General features: G+C 35.9%; 1 protein-coding gene across 5 annotated transcripts in view; it reads left to right on the forward strand.

Moving 5' to 3' along the window:
• LOC112567851 overlaps positions 1 to 9152 on the forward strand; it is a 32390-nt gene extending 23238 nt beyond the window's left edge. For 2 of the 5 annotated variants that reach the window (XR_003099924.1, XR_003099925.1), the window contains 5 exons: positions 1156 to 1243; positions 1766 to 2113; positions 2503 to 2775; positions 3385 to 6282; positions 6691 to 9152. Coding sequence is in view for 1 of the 5 variants with exons in the window: in XM_025244707.1 (XP_025100492.1) it covers positions 1174 to 1243; positions 1766 to 2113; positions 2503 to 2775; positions 3385 to 3740 (1047 nt within the window). In the remaining 4 variants the exon portion in view is untranslated. Of the gene's footprint in view, positions 1 to 1155; positions 1244 to 1765; positions 2114 to 2502; positions 2776 to 3384; positions 6378 to 6690 lie in introns of those variants that run through there. The other 3 variants (XR_003099923.1, XR_003099926.1, XM_025244707.1) reach the window with 3 other exon arrangements.
• Positions 9153 to 12417: the final 3265 nt, after the last annotated feature.

Raw genomic sequence — 12417 nt, forward strand, 5'->3', positions numbered from 1 at the left:
AATATTGAACCAAGAATCAAAACGCGTTACACGTCACACACGGACAATGGCCACCGCGCGGCTTGCTGATTGTTGTGTCGGGTACCAGTTATCTCCACAAAAGACACAGTATTCTCCCAGTCACACAAAACAAAGACATACCCTGAACAAATGACAAAAAGTTGCTGTTAATTGTTATTTAAAAGTAATATTTCTGTTTCTCAAAATCCATGAAATACTGTAAATTAAAAAAGAGTGAGTTCTCTGCGATCGCCCGCTTTCCACCCGCGGGAAGGGGTGTGTATGCCGGTACCTACATGTACACAAATCAGTCAGTCATCCCTTGACCTGTCGTTGAGAGGATTACATGGACAGACCCGGCAGCGACAGTCAGCAGGTCCTGTACACGACGACCAGTCCAGTCTTTGATCTTCGTTAGTCAGTTCACCGCGACGTCCACTACACTCCAAGGTACCGGGTGTCATACCGGGTCACGTGGCCAAAGATGACCACTTTACATTACCTGACTGTTGAAGTAAAGATTCCCGGTGTCCTTTGAGTATGGCAGACTTCTTTCGTCGTTAATTCAATGTTCTCTGTATAAAAGCCTCCTCGTGCACTTGTTCTCAAATGCCTGGGTTCTCCATTCCGTCTTAGCGAGCTGAGTCCACGTGTCACATCCGTCGAGCAGGATTGGCACTATCAGGGATTTGAACAGTTTGTACTTGGTAGTGAACCTTAGTTTATGGCTATGCCAGATTCTACCTAGTCTAGCCATTGTCACTGTTGCTGTTGCAATCCTAATGCGGATACCTGGCGTTGAGCTGCTATCCTGGGAGAGGGTGGCTCACTAGTATTTCAAGCTGCCTACCCCTTATGAGCTGTATCCCACTCATATAGATGTCTGCTTTGTTAGAACCATTGGTCGTAACTTTGCTCTCTTCAGTGCGACATATGCTACATGAAATATCTGACAGTTTCATATAAGTGACATCAAAAAGATAATATTTCAGTTCCCTGACTGTGATGTGTGTCATGTGGTTCTACAGTTTAAGGAGGAAGCAGAGCATCACTGGTCCAACTTAATATATAGCGGCCTGTTTTGCTTCCTTATCGTAGTTTCACAAATGTGCGATGGTAGTAGAATGTTACTCACTATGAACTTTCTGTGATCAGATACACAAGGAGCAGAAAATGTGGTCTGTTGTACACCTTGTGTTTCTTTTGCTCGTGTACAGGGGAATTTGTTCACAACAAGAAACATGTAAGTTCACCTTTCTTCTCGTCGCTAGTTTGTAGACATAACTAAATTTTAGATATCTTTATATCAGTTGATTACAGTGTTTTTTGAGAGCATTAACGTTTATTATTTTTTGTTTTTTATATTCGTTTTTTTATACTCTCATATTTCTGCCAAATTAGTGAGTTCTAAAGTGCCAGCGTCCTTAAAAAGAACTCGCAATGACTTCCTTATAGTAAAATACAACTGTTTATTTTGCTCATTTCATAGGGTTCCTTTCAGTTGTTTTTTTTTTCTAAGGGTTTCAGCTAGATAAGATTGTTGGCTGATTTTAATTTTGTTTAAAAAAATTGTGACTGTAAATAATCACAAGAAGATCATAGTGAAAAGATCACCTTTACATTAAAGGGATTTAAAAAAATCAGTGATTTAAAGAATATTATTTTTATTGCTGAACGTTGCTAAAAAAAACTCAACAAAATCGTTGTATAAATTGTGTTGCTAGTCAACGTTTAACAAATAATTTATTAATTTTTTTTGTTGCAGGTACCGACTTGAATTTTTACCCTCCTACGAATGATGTTTTATCAGTTGATGAAAACGATTTTGTCAACGTGACATTCTGGATTAAGGAGATGGCATGTAGCCAGACGATTTTTTTTCATAAAGTGACTGTTCATACCAAGACAAACACTGGTATTCGTGAGTATGACGGTACGGTAACATACAGTAATGACAAGTGCTCTGGAAGACAGTCTATTCAGTGCATCAGTCCGACAGGCCCAGCAACGTTGTACAAACAAGTGAATCGATCTCATGTGCTAATCGAATGGGAACTGACGTCAATACCATCTGGTGACTTTATATTAATACAGAAGAAGCTCAATGTTTTGTGTAAGTATATCACACAGCTTGTAAGTACCTTCTTATATTTGCTCTCACCTCCTTCACGTCTGCTTGTCTGTCTGTCTGTCTGTCTGTCTGTCTGTCTGTCTGTCTGTCTGTCTGTCTGTCTGTCTGTCTGTCTGTCTTCTTATTGTCTTTGACTTCGTCTTTCATTTTGTCTTTATTTCTTCTTCTTCCTTCTTCATCTTTTCTAAACTAAATTTGTATTAAACACTAAATTTTGTTAGATGTGTTTGTGTGGTTTTGTGACAGATTCTTTTGCTTGATTAAACTTTTTGTATTTCCAGTAATTAAATGATCTGTTTTATTTTGTACGTACATTCAAATGCTTTTGACAAGCATACAGGTTGTTTTGTGTACCGTGGGTTTTATTACAGATCCACCTGATGTCACAAGTTTCACTGTGAACGGAAGTGAGGTCAGTGGTAACTATCTGATTAATGAATTCCAAGAGGTTAGCATCTCCTGCACCTTTGACCCAGGAAATCCACCACGCAAATTCTTTCTGTTGGATAAAGCTGGAAATGAAATAAAAGCTACTAGAGGTGAAGACTCTCTCAACCTTTCACTGACACTCAGGTGTCAACACGACTGGCCCACAGTCCGATGTGAGGGAAGCGGCTCGAAAACTGTGTCTTTCCTTGTCAGATGTAAGTAGCCAGCGCTTATTAATACTAGAAGTTTCAGTTGAAATGCGTGAAAATGCACATATTAGCATGTGTGTGTGTGTGTGTGACTGTTGTCACACGTGTATTAAAAGCTTACAGTTGCTTGCCGAAGTAATTTTAAAGAGTAAAGAATCCATACGATCGTGTGTTTGTATGTAGGTAACTGCATGTCATATGGAGGAATTGATACAGAGAAGAATGGAAGACATTCAAGAAGATAAAATTATGTGTTCATCTTGAGAATTTGTCTATAGTATTGCCAATTTTAGTGAGTAGATATTAGTTAAGCAGATGTAAAAAAAATAGCTATGCTCCAACATTTTATGGGACTTATCTAGTATATAGCTAGCCTTGCGTCTATAATTAGCGCGTTTTAGGAATTAGCTTTTGGCTCTTTTATATTTATGGTCATCGCTGTGCGAGACAGCTTACAGTATATCTTACCATCCCCACCCTTATATTTCATATCTATTAGCTCTAACGAACAACACTTTTAGATATTTCACTAATGCTAAAGAACTCAAAATGTGCAATATGTAAAAACTTTGACATTTTGAAGACATTCTCTTCTTTTTGTGTAATTGTTTTCAGGTCGTCCTCAGTTTATTGACAGGTATCCAACAGTTGTGAATAGTGGAACAGTGAATAGTGGAACAGTTTACCGTTGGATGTTTAATGTGAAGGCTTACACTACTGTTGTAGAAAAATGTCTTCTGACATCATCATCTGCGCACAATTCAAGCATCTTAGTGAAGTGTACCCTGACTGGTGATCTGCCTTACCCGCTGTTGATTGTTGTCATTTTTGAAAATGTCAGTATGGCAAGAACAACCTGGTTTTTAAGTCTGTGTGTTGAAGGAGGTCTTTCAGAGACATTGAACTTCACAACACCCCAAAGTGAGTATATTTTAAACTCTTTCACATACTTCAATAAACTAAGGGCATAGTAACTTTTAATCCCAAATCCATCGTGATAAAAGTTTCTTTAAAAACACACGACCTTGAAGGATGTCTTAAGACTAGGGATAGCGGTTGAAAACGTTTGGATAAACATCCTAATCAACACCTCAACAAATGTAATTGCCCTTATGGATTGATTAAGTTGTATTGTATCAATAAAGTTGAAGCTGTTTGTTCCCTGTATTCTGAACTTTAAAAATCTTTACTGAGACTATACTGTGACTCATCCTTTCCGTTAACAGCATTATTAGTCTACTGTTAAAACGGAATGTTTCTAATTTCTATCTTTTGAATAAGGAGATAGTAAATATGAAACAATATGATTTTACTGTCTTTCAAAACCAGCAACAGCAGAAAACTAGAAATTAATTGTAACGACCTAACAAAAACGAACCCGAAAGCTCCATCCTGAATCTTATAGATATCTCATATGTTTCCTTCAGTTATTTTTCAAATTGTTTTGTAATTTTATCTTTTATTTCTATACTGTGTTATGAAACTTAGACTATGAGTTCTTTTGTTGTATGCGCATCAATTATGCGTAGTACTGCGTCTGCGTACAATCACCGTGCTGTTCACATAAACTATATTGGAAATGTGCAGCAATGGAAGAGTATTAAGACAGAGGTGTGTGTATGTGTCTGGGTGGGGGATCGGCCAAATTTATTATATTTTTTCGGCAGCGGGACGAGGCAGATGACACTGGAGACGGTGAGCCACTTCCCTTGCCAGTGTCTTAAACCTCGGGTAGGGAGGAACGCGACTATTTTCTCAGCTTCTTATTTTTTACTGACAAGGAATAGTCATCCCTCTTAGTGCTGGGGCTAGAAATTTCCAGCAGACCTTCTCCCTATGTAATGCGAGTGTGGGTAAAAGGCAATAGGAGAAAAAACAACCATGCTGATCGGAGAATATGGGTTTTACCGCAGTTTTTCTATTTCGCGTTCCACTGTTGACACATTTCCATCGAAGATTACAGTGAAGTCTGAGAAGGAGACAAAAGTTTTCTCTAATATCGCTAGTCTCCATCTACGGCAGTGGAATGTTATTTGTTCTCCATATTCAGAGATACAGGCACGGACCTCCACACCTACTATGCAGTAAGAATTTTGATTTTAATGATTCGTTACATATTATGTTTTATTATCGTGTTTGATTGTCTTCTTTTCTTTTAAAATAAATTTTGTGTCGACTGGCACAGTCATTTGGTTAGGGCGGAGGTATGAAAGCTGAAATCCATGTACATGTTTCATAGTGTGAATCAACTGACACCGAACAAACTCCACCACAAAGACATATATTCTTTCTCTTTCATATTTTATTTACTTCCTTCTTTTGATTTCCTTTGTAGGAGATTTTCTATTTATTTATTCATCTTGAAGTGCTATTTTAAGTTCCATAATACAATCATTTTACTGTGCAAAACTTATATTGGTGCGAAAAAGAATATTTATGGGAAGCTTCCATTCCCATATGCTAACATCATTTTTGATGCACATGTTATTAGACAATAATCTATGTACATACACTTAAATCCAAACTATCAGATATTCCATCACACCCTCCAGATACAGTTACGAGCCAGTCAAAGCTTAAAATATAATCTTTATAATGTTTATATTGTAACACCTGCTACAGAGAGTAACCACGGTTGAAGGAAGTGCGATTAGAGAATTATAATATAGTGGAACATGAATAACATGAAAATGATCTGTTATCTTTACATACAAATTTGCCAAACGTTCAAGATTTATGCGTTTAAGAAGGGATTTGAACCATAAGCCGTGAAGTCTGACTACATCTCTGTGCTTGAAGTCCGAGAGTAAAAGCGTCGACAGGTGAGATGTATGAGTAGTCTCCCCACAGCAACAGAAAGGCTCAGGTAAGCTCACCCACCCGTTACTTGACTTCACAAGAAAATGATGAAAGCGAGTTTTCTACCAAAAAAAAAAAAAAAATGTTTACTATTCTTCCTTAGCGTGCGTCATCTACAAGACAGACACGATTAAGAAAAACAAAATAACTTGCAACTGATAAACACAAGCTAGCTATAACCGTTGTCAATGGCAATATTCTGACTTTGTTAAGAGATCGATTCTATTGTTTTTTATTGTCGCAAACCAAGAATTAAAATCCTTTTTCGTAAATCTTAAGTGCTTTAAAAAATAGCATCAAGATAAATTCGTGGATAATTTTGGTAAAAAGAAAGGTTTTAAGCAATGATTTATGTAAGCTAATAAGTATCATAAAACAGAAAAAGTTCGACCCAAAGCAGCAAACGTTCGCTAGCTAAAGAAATTTTTAATGTAATTTACGGGTAGATAATATGGAAGTGATGGAAGGATAGTATTTGTATTGAAGAATTGGTATAATAGTGACATGATAGTGTATTTGTGCCGAGAATGGAGAAATAAACTATTGTACAAGTATTATTCACTCGTTGTTCATAGAATGCTTTTCGAATATTTGACAGGCGGGATGACTGACACTGCTCAAGCTGATGATGCTCGTGGCTCAGCAAAGATAATGGTAAGCTTTCCTTTAAGTCCACATCATATAGTATTAAACAGCCTATAATAAGATTAACTTAAACAGAATTAATTATTCAAAGCCAGATTGCCGGCCATAAACTTACTATTCAACCAAGTCTATTGTACATCGCAATAAGTGAATTTGACTTTGTTTTGCAGGGACACAACTGGAGGCTGTCTGAGAAATGAAATCAAAGCGTACACATTACAAATAATTTTGAATTAAACTTTATTTGTCTTTTGCACGACCATTAAAAAGCATGATTTTTTTATTTTTAATTTTTAAATTTTTAAATTTTAAATTTTTCTATTAGATAATCACACACAATGTCTATAGGACTAAAACACATGTAAACATAATTTGTTTTTGTAATAAATGACTCAATGGTTATCACTCTTATAACAGAAGCGTTCAACCGTTTCCCGCGAGAGACACCCAGATGGGTTGATTTACGGAGACTTGGACTTCACGAGTACGAGACCATGTGATGACGTCATCGACACCCTGCCGGAAATGGAGTACGCCGCCATTAACCAAGTGATTACAGACGAAAGACCAATAAGATCATTTAAAAGAAATGTATTGTTGGGCAACAGATAAATATACGAAATATTACAGACTATCAATAATCCCGCTTACAACAACATTCTTTTTCCTATATGCTCAAAAAAGAAAAATGTAACGGTCTGACCGCATGGTAAGCTGACTTACTCAAGCCTGTAAAATGTACACAATCAGTATAAAATTATGACAAGATTGTCTGAAACGATTCCCTTTTACTCAAAGAGCTTTAAATAGCTTTGAATCCACAACTATTTGAATTTAGCCTTTGCAGTTGAGCTGAGTGTATAAAATAGCTTTCCATCATTTATTTCTTCTCTTTATTATTTTCTGCATTTGAAAATGAAAATTTCAATAATTTGAATTACTATATTACCTTTCCTCTTTTCGAAGTAGAACAATGGATATATCAAAAGTGAAGGACTTACAACATTTTAAGTAGAAGAATAGAGTGTGGAATTACCAGCTCGTCACAAACACAGGGCTCATTGTAAGCTTCTTTACAGAAGAGGCTTAGACAACCACAGATTTCTTGAGATTTCTTAAACAGCAAACGCTCGAGATACGTTGGGAAGTGTAGTGAAAACAAAGAAATCTTCATTAATTTATTTTCAAATTATTGCCCCTCATTCTCACGCTCTCACTAGTTTATTTAAGAGAGAGACCTAATTATCCGTTACATACACACGTGTGACGTGGGTGAGGATTGATGAAAAGGTGGATGTGTTTTATTATTTACAGAAGACAGATAAAATGAACTATGAGTCATCAAGAAGAGCAGATGTGTGCCACTCAATTTCATGGAATCATAGTTTCTATAAATCAAAAAGGTTTTGTAACTGTCTTCTACATTTGATACCCGCTATTAGACTTAAAAGAATGAAACCATGAAAGCCTGCGAAGCTTGGATTTGACAACATGTGTGTGTTATTGAGATAAAGTGTAATTTATAAGAACGCGGAAATATCGCACTCTTGTCTTGAACCATACTATTTAAATTAGCTGTACATCCTTAATATTGAGAACGTCCTCCTTTAGTCTTCCTAATCATAAAGTAATCAAGGGCAGCGAGAGATAGAGAGAGAGAGAAAGAGAGAGAGAGAGAAGGAGAGAAAGAGAATAGAAGATAAGAGATAAAACATACAAATATAAACACAAATGTTATTATGTGCCACTTACAGTCAATGAAAATATGTAAATATACTGATAAAAATGTTTTTATTTCTTAGACCTACCTTTTTTGGTCATGTCTTTTGCATTATTTTCTAGAATGCCTGTTATTAAATGTCTTAATTGTAACAAACCATTTTAAACAAATCCCTGTGTGAAAGTTTATTCAGAAACTGAGACATACAGAGTCACGAATACTCAATATTTATAATTTTTTCTTTCAACTTTCTGTCTTGAAGGAGGCAAACAGACTATACCTCCTGATTTTAAGTTCTGTTTTCAAATAAGTTCTCGCTTTTGCAAGTAACCCAATTAAACAAAACAAAAAAAATTATATCAAAAGAAAACACCATATTTCATATTTTTGAAAATCATTTTATAGACTGATATTACTGCCGTCTGCAAATCAAACGTGCAACGGAAAGGTTATCTCCCTTAAACATAACATTGATCAGTATTATCTGAACACTGTACTAAACCTCTTTCAAAATTACGCATTTTTGTGAATCACTTAGAATGACACTGCACAATATTTTCTAAATAAATTAATAAAGTGGTCAAGTTTTTAGTTTTTCTAGGAATGCTGGTTGTTATCAATGACTAGATATCTCCTTTTTAAACTAATGAGTGCAGTATTCTAATTTATCAGCATTTCATCAAGGGGGACAAACTAGAAAAGTCATCGTAATCGAAACGGGCGCCAGGGTAGGTATAATAATTATGTGTGTTTGTATGTTTTCATAATTTGATTATCCAGTAAACTTAATGGAAGTTTGAGTGCGGGGCTGTCTGACAGGCCAGACCAAACACCATAAGCGCAGGCAAACAGCAAACTTCTTGAGTCTTTGATACCGAGATGAGAAACCGAACTAGTAAATACAAACAGAATAAATAATTATTTGCAGTTGAACCCGACAATCTGGCCAGAGTAAAAGATGAATTAAGATATTATTTCGTTCTTCAAATCCCATCTTTATTCATCTTATTTTGCATAGATCACACGACCATTCATTGCTATTGTCATTAATGTTACATAGTAACTTTTTTGGAGTCATTCACCTTAGAGTTTTATGAATGTTTCACACCATTCACCACTTCTGTATGTGAAGTCAAATAATTAAATTGCTGTGTTCAAGCATGGTTGTATGTGTTGTTATGTTGTGCGTATGAAGCTGGATAAGCAATGTAGAGCAGACTGTGGTTGGCCGGTGCCATAATTTTGCATTTATTTGTATTATAGATCATATAGTTGTAATACACACAAGGACTAACAAGAGAAAGTGAAAAAGCTCGGATAGATCGACTAACGTATACTAAATATGTGTTAAACTTAAACAACTTGAGAACATAGTGAAAAGTGGAGTAAGACGAAATCAAAAATGTAACTTTCTGTTCCTAATTTCCTTAATTTTATGTTGAGAGTACTTGAGCTATAGGACGACAGTGAAGTGTCTCTTAACAAAGCCGAGTCTGTATTTTAGATGTTTCAACATTTGACACTTCTTATAAGACAGCCCACCATCAGTCCACTGCGGGTCCGCGTCTTTTACAGAATTTCATGTTTCGGTTTTGATTAATCACTTTAAAGGGCCTTAACAACACTTCCTCTTCTTATATAGCAAACCTTTAAAATAAATTTCATTCTCATCCTGATGTTGCTGTTTCTTGTCAAAGAGAAGCCAACGAAACCCTTTAAAACATCCAAAAAGAATAATAATTAAAAGATCTCATGAAAGACTACTTCATGTCTCAAACACACGCATACAATATATTGAATAAAATGAAGATATTATTAGCTGACAATTGAAACTGACTTAATTCTATAGAAATATTTTTGAAAGGGATAAAACAAATCATGGCCTAGTTCTCTATGAACTCGTTTGTCTGACTACAAGTACATGTATTATTATTCTGAAAGTGAGAAAAAGAGTTTTATAGCCTACAGTCGAAAAAGGCTAAAACAATCCATCGTGTCTAGTGTATAATAATTGGAACAAGTGGAACGAGAGGCACCGATGTATCTCCCACTGACCTTTAACTAAAAGAAAAGGATCTTACTGCCTTGTAAGTAATTTTTGGAATTACAAGGGCTAAGAAAGTAAACCTATATGGCAAATCAAGCTAGCACGGGATGACTAGCCAAGGTTTTTTCTATGAAAATACCAGTTAATAACTTTGTATTATTTTTTTATATTTAAATTTAGACAGGGCCTGCAAAGATGCAGATTTAGTTGTCTTGTTTGTAAGGAAGAAAAGAACTCGTGAGTGTTGAATGTGAGAGTCTGTGACAGGAGGCTGCTCCACATCTCGTGCAGGGATTGTATAACCAATGACTTTTATAGAGCATTCTCGCCACATTTGTTAAACAGCCCTTCAAACAAAAATCAAGTGGCAGAAGGTAGTCTGGTTAGCCCATGTGACCTGACAGGACATTTTAAGACCATCAGAACAAGAACTAGCTTACAAATGATGAAGCGGTTAAGATATTCCAAGACGACCACCACTTTATTAGTAAAATGTTATCTATTTAAATTCCACATTACTTCCCTTTGACCATAATGAAAGTTATCTTCCCTACACTTTGTAGATTTTAGTGTCTTGACATAAGTATATACATTTATGTTCCCACCATATTTGAACATAAAATCATAAAATCACGATTTAACACTATAAACTCATTCATTGCTCATAAGAGCTACGGCTAACCCTTAGACAGGTGGCTACAGGTTCTTTTTTCAGTTTTCGTGCATTTGTGGCCTCAGAGTTTTACCAGCCAAAATTGACGAGACATGAAGAGAGGCAAGACTAATAACAACTGGGGGCCTAAGCAATTAATTCAAAAGACTTTTTCCACCAGCCACTGACAACTAAAAAATGTTGGGATTAAATACTTTTCTGACATCAAACAACCATTGCTACATTTTACTTTAAAACGTCTTTGTTAAGTATTAAAGACCAGTAGGTGCAGGGTTAAAACTTTAAAAAAAATTAGAAAAATCTGTTTGTAGGGATTAATTACACGTGTGGTTGAGCGTGCGTGCACGACCGGTTATTAGTGTGGACATATTCTTATAAGTATGTTTATAAGCGTGCCACCAACCCCGCACTACACTCCTCTTTTTTTTAATAAAACAAAAAATAGCCGGCCAATCAGTTAACACATTTAATGTGTCAAAGAGGATGAAAAGTAAACTAAACCAAACGCAGGTAATTGTGGTGAAGGTAAATGTTCTCCTGCCACGAACGACCCGGATGAAGGAGACTGCCTAATTACTGTCTAATCTCTGAGTTCCTTCTGCCATGATGGTCGGCACCACGTGGTTCTTATAGTAGGGACTGCAACCTTGATACAAGATGAATAGTGATGTAATTCAAATTCAAAATGTCAAATATATATTTGTGTCCACGAATACAAAGACTGTTGTGGAGGTGTGTGGACTAACAGCTGGATAAATAATTGAGTGAATACCTCGATGGAGAAATCCTTGAATCGCTTGATGGATGAATACTTGGGTAGATGCTGTATAGATTGTTGTATGGATATATACTTAGACCACTGGATGGGTAAATAAATGAATAGTGGTGATAGTTATATGCCTTCCTTGCAAGACATCAAGTGAAATTTCTAAATGGGATTATTTTCTTGTATGTTAGGTCTTTTATGAAATATATAGTCACTAATGGCAGAACCATGAAAGAAGTTGAAGATCCATGTGTAAAAGGCTTACAATTCTCGTTTTTCAAAAAGTTTGACCAGTTTGCTGTTGTGTGAGTGTGGTTTATTTAAACTGGTGGGCACTTGGAGAAAGAAGTGTAAAGTATTCTAATGACGACTAGCAAGAAAAATTTAAACACTTAGCTTAAATTCCCTTCCAAGATTACAGTTTAAAACATAAACCGCTATCCAAAATCAGTGAGAAGTGAATTCATGACTCAAGCTTATGCTGTACTCTTTTTTTGGACAATAAACCGATTACATTAATAGCATGGCCCCTGTTTAGTCACATTCGTCACCTAAAATATCGTCAACAACCCAGCTTTGTGTTCAGTATGTGGCACACCTATGTAAAATATTAACAAACATCCTTGACCTTACATCATATATAGTCATTTTGGCTTAAGCCTTTTTTACCTGTCTACAGAATAATTTGATCACCTATGTCGTTCCGCGAAATTCTATGGCGTGACCCAGTTATCTGCAAAGTCTGTACCCAAACATCATAAAATTATTAAAAATAAATTGACTCCCTTATATGTCGTATAGTATGGTAATCTGTGCAGCAGTCAGAAACATTAACCTGCTTGTAGCACTGCTTTGGAGGAATGATGGACTGATGTGCAAAGCTTCTGTCGATTTTCCTCCTTTTCTTTGTTATCTGTTTTCTTACAATACCCCGTACT

This window comes from Pomacea canaliculata, linkage group LG7 (assembly GCF_003073045.1).
Source record: "Pomacea canaliculata isolate SZHN2017 linkage group LG7, ASM307304v1, whole genome shotgun sequence".
NCBI lineage: Eukaryota > Metazoa > Mollusca > Gastropoda > Architaenioglossa > Ampullariidae > Pomacea > Pomacea canaliculata.